The sequence below is a fragment of the Empidonax traillii genome, unplaced genomic scaffold (genome assembly GCF_003031625.1).
Source record: "Empidonax traillii isolate 1590-97213 ecotype Southwest subspecies unplaced genomic scaffold, ASM303162v1 scaffold1987:size44360, whole genome shotgun sequence".
NCBI classification, from domain to species: Eukaryota; Metazoa; Chordata; class Aves; order Passeriformes; family Tyrannidae; genus Empidonax; species Empidonax traillii.
Genome location: NW_020957180.1, coordinates 143 through 8,347, shown reverse-complemented (window position 1 = coordinate 8,347; position 8,205 = coordinate 143). Strand labels below are relative to the sequence as shown.

The following is an 8,205-nucleotide window of genomic DNA, read 5'->3' as shown; positions in this document are numbered from 1 at the left end:
TGGGCAGTTCCTGTCCACAACAGGCTGTTTGCTGTTTCATTTCAAGTTGTTGCAAAGGATGTTGTTGCCCATTTCTGTATAAAATGTACAGCCTGTAGCATTGACATAGGTCTTCCCAGGGGCTGGGGAGGGAAATGGGAAGCCTTATCTGAACAGTTTGGTTGTTGAGCGAGGTAAGGAGAAGGTCTTTTGGCCCATGGACTGAGGTGCAGCTCTACTGCTTGTGTTCTTTAAGCTTCCTCTATGCCAGGGCTCTTTGGAGATTTACTCTGCTGTTTGGTGACTCTTCCATGATTACTCCAGTAAGGGCTTTGGGTTTGGAAGGTGACTTTTCCATAACTGGTTTACACAGCTGTGTGAATGTGAAGGTTTTTCTGACATGCAGGGTGTTTAAGGTTTGCCTCAGCAGAATGGGGAAAGGTATTTCCACTGCCATAGAAGAGCAGCAGTAGTTCATCCAAAGGATGTTTTGAGAAATGAGCTCTGAAAGACGTTGTCATGGTTTTGCCACCGTGGATCCACTGCAGAGTGTCCCATCAGAGTGTCTCTGCCCTCAGCCCAGAGCAGTCCTTTCAAAGGGCAGGCACTGTTGGTTAGGCTTTTCTCCTCTGCTGAGTGTCCCTGTGCAGATGCCCCTCTGGGGGTGTATGGATGAGAGGGGGTGTAAAATGTCCCTTTACTCTGGACTGTGAGTGCTTGGGGTGGGCAGACAGCAGTGTGTTTCTTTGATGGTGCTGAAATGGCTGAATTAGTATTGTTGGCTCCTAGTTGGTGGTTCCTCAGCTCTAGCTGCAGATAATATCCCTGCCCTTAAAGAGAAGATTTTGTTGTTGATGGTTTCGTTGCCTCTAACTGAAGCTGTTAAGAACAGGATGATGTTTATTCCTCAACTCTCGCTTTTGCAGATGATGAACTGAAGCTCAAGATGGTGCACTACGAATGTGTGTGTGAAGGCATGTCCTGTGGGAACGGGGACCGGTGCCAAGGCCAGCAGTGCTTTGCTTCCCTGAGCATCAATGACGGGGCTAAGGTTTACCAGAAGGGCTGCTTCCAGGTCTATGAGCAGGGGAAAATGACCTGCAAAACACCTCCATCCCCCGACCAGGCTGTGGAGTGCTGCCAGGGACACCTGTGCAACATGAACATCACTGCACAGCTGCCCTCTTCGAAAGGTGAGAGCTTCCTCAGTCACCAGGGGACTTGAGGAAGAAAAGGGTTTGGCTTTGGTCAGCTGTGGTGGGAGCGAGCTGGCTCCAGTGCTGGATGAAGGAAGGGTTTAATGGGCATGGCAAGGCCCGCTGACCACCCTGGAGCCTGCTGGCACACGTGTGATGGTCAGATGGACTGTGTGGGCAGGGGAGTGCTGGGGTTACAGTGCGTGACTGGGGCAGGGTGGGGGTACTGCCTGTGAGAAATGGCCCTGTGCAGGTGGGGGTTGTGCTGACAGCTCTGCAGGAGCACATCCTGTGTGCAGTGTGCTCGCTTCTCTGGCTGTGGCATGGCCTCTGTCACACCAGCTGGCTCCCCAGGTAAGGGTCAGTCAGTGCTGCTGGATTTAAAGACTTCCTTTGGGAATCTGCAAACTTATTTTCCTTCCTCTCTCTCTTTTTTCCCTTCTTTTTCCCTTCCCCTCTCTTTTCCAAGGGCAAACCTTTCAAGGAGAAGCTGCAGGCTACAGTATGGAGACACTAATCATCGTTATCCTGGCTCCTGTGATAGTGTTGATAGTTTTTTCTGCAGTAGCAGTGCTGATCATCCGGAGAATACAGAAAAACCACATGGAGAGGCTCAATTCTAGGGATGCAGAGTATGGCACCATCGAGGGTCTCATCGCCTCGAACGTGGGGGACAGCACGTTGGCAGTAAGTGACCTGCGTGCAGGGGGGAGCTTTCCTCACTTCCAAACTCCCTTCTCATCCCTCCCCGTGGCCACATCACCAACAGGACCTTTTGCTGCCAGGGGATGCCACTTGGCCTCAGGACTCGTGTGTGATGTTCCTGTGCTCCCAAAAGTGCAGTTGGAATGAAGGGTAACCAAAAGGCAGCTTTGACAAGTGTAGCATTTTTGAGCTGAAGAATCACTCTGAGCTGTTCATGTTCCTGGAAACAGTGTCTGAACAGCAAAACAGAGTGTGCCTGTTGGGTGGCCTCAAGTGATGTGCACCTTTGATATCCGACAGCCCAAAGGGCTGGAAAAGATGTGGTGGTAGGGGAAGGAGAAAATAGAGATAATTTTGATGTTTAAAACCTTCAGACCTGACTGCTGTGATCTTGGTAGCAGGGCTCTGGGATGACTGGGAGATCAGTGGCACTTTGTTGACAGAAGAGCAGTGGGAGTTTTAAGAAATGTGCAGTGCTTACTCAAAGCTCTGCTTTCAAAGTATATTCTTGTTCATGTGGTGTCTGGAAAATATAATGACTTGGGGAATATTCCCTTTCTGAAGGCTGACTGTGCCTTTCCCTTCCACCTGAGGCCTGAGCACAAGTGTCCCCACCAGCTGTCCTGAGCTCTATGGAGCAGAGCAAGGAAGGCTTCAGGGAGCTGGAGGGTTTGTTTCTGAAACCAGTGCTGGGAGTTTTCTCCTCCTTGCATTGCAGGGATAAAATCTCCTCAACATTAAGAGGCTGGAAAAGGTTTTCCATTTTGGTGCTGTCTTGCCATAATGTGCTTTCACTGCAGGGTTGCAGAGTGGCTAATACCTGTTAATCTTTATTTTTTTTTAAATGCCTTTGGCTCTCTTTAATTAGCCCACAAGGATTGGGCTGTGTTACTGGTTTAAAACAGCCAGACTGGATATATTCACCATGAACCAGACGTGTGCAACTGGTTATTTGTCCCTAAACACTGACTTCCAGCTTTTACCAGCTGTTATTGGTAGTGCAAGACCATTTCCAGACATTTGCAAAGCTTTTGCACTTCGAGTTTTTTAATCTTATTTGCAAACAGTGATAAAACCTGTGAAGAATAAATCAGAATTCTGTCTCGAAGGCCTGGGAGGAGTTGGGAGCTGTGAGGGCTTGGTCTGATGGAGCTGTCAGACCCCTTGAGCACTGGTTTTGCCTCCCAGTGTGGGTGATGCACAAACAGTCACTGGTAGTTCCCGTGTCTAAATGCTCATCTAAACAATAAGTCTTTTTTAGATTTCAGATTTTTCTTCTCCATTGTGTTTCAGATCACTGCTTTTGTCACACAGTAGATGAGTTTACATTCAGGATTAGTCTCCACAGTGTAGCAAGTGCTTAAAGCCCTAAGCTGCTTAATGGGCATGGAAAGAGCTGTGGCCTCTTCAAATCTTGTTTTTACAGTCTCTGTAGATAAATGTGGAGTTGGTTTTTTGGTTTTGGAGTTCATTTTTTTTTTTTTGGCCTCTGATGCAAGCAGGAAGGAAAATGAGCTCTCAGTTTGTGTTAAAAAGCAAGATAGCAGTCTCTGTCATTCCTGGATTATCTTTTTCTTGAGCCCTCCTTAAGATGCTGTTAGAAGAAATGAGATTTCATGGATCTGGTTCAAGCCCAGCAGTGCAGTTTGCTGGAAATACTAGAGAGTTGATTGTACTTAGTCTTTTTTATCCTATTTTCCTTTGTAAATGAAAAAAAGTCCTGCAATAGTTGTTAATGCTTTGAACTAGTACAGAACTCCTGGCCATAAAAGTAGCTGGGCATTAGCATTTTACAAGGCTAATGGGATTTTAACATTCAATTAGGATCTCGCTCGTGTTTGTTATAAGCTTACAGTTCAAAGTCTGCTTTCTGTGCACCGAGAATACCAGAAACTGATAAAACGTTTGGGAAAGATTTGTTACAGAGGATTTTCTGCAGTATCAATGACCAATCTTTTATAGGGGATGCAGGTGAATCCCCTCTCACCTTGCTGAAAACTGTTTTCAGTTCTAAATACGTGCATCAAGCCTGAATAGTTCGGCACAAGTGACTTCACCTGCCACAGAATGGCTTCTTTTGAGGGGCTGTCCATCCAGTGGGTCAGCCCCTGCAGGGAAGGAGCCTTGCAGGGAATTCGTTGGGTGTTGTCTTGTCAAGAAGCTGTGATTTGGGGCAGGGACCTGACGTTTACCAGGAAAACCCCTGTGGTGCAGGTGGGATGTGGCTGTTTCTCAGGGCTCTGTTCTGGGCCGCTTGAGAAGCTTCTGGTGTCCCAGACCTGCTGTCTAACCCGGTGTTCCTCTGCCCCTCGCTGCCTGCTGAGGGTGCTGGGCTCCTGCAGCTGGCACCTGTTCCCACGGGGTCGAGGATGTCTCTGCCAGTCTTAGCTGGGCAGGTGACCTGTTTGACAGCAAAGTACACCCACCTGCTGGTCCAGCCCTCCCAGAAGGGCTCAGGTTTGGGATGCTCACCTGCTCCAGCCCTGGAGTGTGCTTCCTGGGGGCCTGCAAACTGCATAGGGGTGAAAGCTTTAAGTACAGAAATCAAAGAAAAATTATTTCTTTTCGAGGTGCTCAGATTATTGCCAGACATAGGAAACTTTGGGGCAAAAAGGCTGATATTAACCTGTTTGAAAGAGATATCAGATACAGAACTGAGAGACCGTAAGGTAAGCAAGAGAACAACAAAGTGCTGGAAAAGGATGGCATCTCATGACAGAGGATAGCTGGTAGGCCAGGAGCAAGCTTCCAGTTCACAGGCATCTACTGTCATTTATTTATTATATGAAATGACTTATTAAACAAATGCTCCTTGTCCCTGAGTGACCAAATGGATCCCCAGAGCCACTGAGATATCCTGAGCTATAACCTCTACCTGCCCCATGCAGGGTGTGCCTCTGTGTGTGTAAGCAGGGAAAAATGGGGTTCTCATGGCTTGTAAACTTCTGCTTTTCCTTTTGAACAGGATTTGTTGGACCATTCCTGCACATCTGGAAGTGGTTCTGGACTTCCTTTCTTGGTGCAAAGAACGGTGGCTCGACAGATCACGCTTGTGGAGTGTGTAGGTCAGTGCCAGTCTTGTTCATATCTGCTAACAAATGCAGACAGAAAGCTCTATCTCCCATCCTCATCTTTCTCCTCAGTCATTTTGATAGGATGTGCAACTTCTCAGGCTTCAGCTGATGGAACATGCTTGGTTTTAGAAAGTCAAGTGAAAAAGTTCCTTCCAGATCTCTGCAGAAGAAAGGGGCAAATATCTGTGCTTTGTGATGGGACAATTTAAGCTTTGTTAAGTAAGGCAATGCTAGAAAATACAAACCAGGCCAGTTTGGGTACTGTGTAAGCTAAATAAACTGTTTTTAGAAAAGCAAGCTCAGTTTGAAGTTTGACACTGTGAACACCGTTTGGTCATTAACGGTGTTCAACTCCAAAGCCTTAGAATTCCAAAAAGGTCACCTGGGTTTGAGATCTGGAGTTGGAGTGTCAAGCCAAGTGGCAAACATGGTATTTCAAATGGAAACCTGTGATTTTGGGTGGTTGGAATGGGAACATGACTGTGTTGTAGTTGACTTGCTGAGCACTGTTCTTTGGAACCCTGGAGGCAGTGATGTGCTGCTGCTGCTGCTCTTCCCCCTGAAAGGAAATCTCTCTAGTAATTCTTCCCTAAGAGTCTTCTGGGTCTTTAGTTTTTTATATGACTTTAGTGTTAATTTTAGGGATTCATTAAATTTCACTTCAGCATATATTTATTATTAATTGAATAGTGTTAAATTTGAGTTTAGTAATTTTAGGAAGCATTTGGGTCAAAGATACCCGGAGGCAGTGACATTGAGCCAAGATGCTGTGCTGGCACTAAAGAGGTGAGGAAGGCATGAGAAAGAAGGAAGAAAGGACTGGAGTATGTTCTGTGCTGCTGCTTCAGTGATTTGAACTCAGGGCGGTTTAACACCTTCCTGAGAAGGTTTAACTCCTCAGGGTGTTAAATGAAGCCCAGCTATAACAGAGGAGCCTCTGAATCTGCAGGGACCAGGCCTACATTTTACCAGTGTGTCTGTGCTTTTGGCTCAGTATACACTGAGTAGGCACAAATGTTCACACTCGCCTGAAATCCAGGTGTAGACCCTCTGATGCATCAGGAGCTGTGGGATGTGACACACATGGTGATTCTGCCTGGGACAGAGACATTTCTGTGTGTGTGTACGTGTGAGTCCCTGTGTCCCTGCAGGGGTGCCTGCTCCCAGGTTAGCTCGGGCTGGCACCATTCCCAGGGACCCTGTGTGTTGCCCTGTAGGGCAGGAGCAGATGAAGGCACTTGGGCAGGCGGTGTCCCTGGGGTGACAGCAGCGAGGCCTCAGCGTTGGGTGTCTCTGGGGAACCTGCTGCTGGCTCCCAGGTGTCTCTGAAGGACACAGGATGGCAGGGCAACGAAAGGCACAGTTTGGGTGTTTGGAGTTGCCAGATCTGGCACAGTTCATGGCCTCATGCCTGAGGCTGTTGTACTTGGGCTGTGATGGAAATGGCAACAGCCAGAACTGTTCCAGCATGCCTTGTCCAGGATGGGGCTTTGCACTTGGGTGCTGCAAATGTCATACATTTCTTCTAAGCTATTTGGGTAAAAAGCTTGGTGTTCAGTGTGTCCTGATCTCCACAGAACAGGGGGGTTGTGTTTTTTTAATCCTTTTTTTGTTTGTTTGTTGGTGGGTTTGGGGTTTTGTTTGTTTCTAAATCATTATTTTGTGTTTTGTGTTGACTGTTTCTGCAAGGGCTGCTGATGTAACAGAAATGTAAGGGTTGTATCCCCAGCATTACACATCCTTCCTGTCCTTCTAACTGCAGAATTCACAGCTTTATTTGTGTTGTGCACACTGACCTTGCCATGTGCTGCCAAAGTCGCTTCAGCTGCAAAAGCAGGTTCATTGCTGGTGGTTGAATGGTGACACTCCCAGTTCACCCCTCTGTACTGCACTGGTGTGCAGGGAGGAGAGATCCACCCTAGAGGGCTTGCAGTCCAAACAACAGGAAAAGAGAAGGGATGGTGGAGCACAGTGTGACTCCAGTGGTAAGAAGTGCATGATGAGACCACACCAGGGTGATATTTAGGCCATGACAGTTGAGTTTCCATCCTTTCAGCTCACCCTGCCCTTCTCCCCAATGAAGGCTCTTAGCTGACAACTCCTCCTGTGTTTTCTCCCCCATCAGGAAAGGGCCGTTATGGAGAAGTCTGGAGGGGTCAGTGGCAAGGAGAAAACGTTGCTGTGAAGATCTTCTCTTCTAGGGATGAAAAGTCCTGGTTCAGGGAAACTGAGCTGTACAACACTGTGTTGCTGCGGCACGAGAATATTTTGGGTAAGTGGGACAACCACGTCCTGTGTCCTGGTGTGGCTGGTGTAAGGTGAGTTACCTGGACAGGGAGCTTTGCATTGCAAAGCGTGGCACGTTCACCAGGTGTCCCACAGTCTTTAGGTTCCTGTGTCGTGATAAATGGTTGAAGGGAGATTTTCAGAGAGGCACTTGCCAGGAGGAGGGGCTGGGTCTCAATGGGGAGTGGTGGTGACAGCCGTGACTCGTGTCCTGCAATATTCCAGCAGGGAGCAGATTAATCAATGAATCAGTTGTTGGCAGCACAGCTCGTAGAAAACAGTGGAGGTGCCACAGATCCCCATGGAAGAGCTGACCCTTCAGCTCTCACCACAGAGACCTGCACAGAGGGCAAATTCTGGTGGATCTGTGTTTGTAACTTCAGTTTCCCTGCAGAAATGGAAGGAGAAAAAGTAGGGAGGAGTTTATAAAGACATTTAAGGGTTGGAATACTTATGCATGAGTAAAATGAAGTACAAATCCATTATTTTCTTCTGGTTTGCAGTTCTACTCATGGTCAGACTAAGCTCCTTTGGTGTTTAAACTTCAGCTGTAGTTGAATGATGGGTCTCATTTCCTTGTAAATATGAAAGTACAGTGAACCTTGTGCATTGCTCATGCCTTGTGTGGTTGGTTCTGAGAGCTGGGAAAATGACTTTGTTGTGTTGGGCCATGGCTGAGGTTTAAGCAGCCCTTTGATTCCTAATAGACATGCCCTTCTGCCACTGCTGTGCCACCTCTACAAATAAAAGCAGCAGCCCATTTTCTGAGTGCTGACACTGCCTCACCTGCAATCTGTCTGTCTTCAGTCAGGTTTTCCTTGGGCTCCTTATTCTTGCTTCCTGTCAGAGAGTGTTCCTTGGCTCTGTAGCTCACCCTGCTAGACGTTTGTCTAATGTTTCCTGAAGCAGTTCCTTTGTTACTGCAAAAATAATTTGATGGCCTCCTGAAATGTGAATTATTGAAC

The 8,205-nt window shown here is 47.4% G+C and overlaps 1 protein-coding gene across 3 annotated transcripts in view; it reads left to right on the top strand.

Moving 5' to 3' along the window:
• The window catches only part of LOC114071380 (activin receptor type-1-like), a 23,764-nt gene extending 16,473 nt beyond the window's left edge, over window positions 1–7,291 (top strand). For 2 of the 3 annotated variants that reach the window (XM_027909207.1, XM_027909208.1), the window contains exons 3-6: window positions 906–1,172; window positions 1,645–1,862; window positions 4,846–4,945; window positions 7,080–7,291. In XM_027909207.1, coding sequence (XP_027765008.1) covers window positions 906–1,172; window positions 1,645–1,862; window positions 4,846–4,945; window positions 7,080–7,276 — 782 coding nt within the window. In that variant the 3' untranslated portion in view covers window positions 7,277–7,291. Of the gene's footprint in view, window positions 1–905; window positions 1,173–1,644; window positions 1,863–4,845; window positions 4,946–5,052; window positions 5,252–7,079 lie in introns of those variants that run through there. The other variant, XM_027909209.1, reaches the window with a different exon arrangement.
• Window positions 7,292–8,205: the final 914 nt, after the last annotated feature.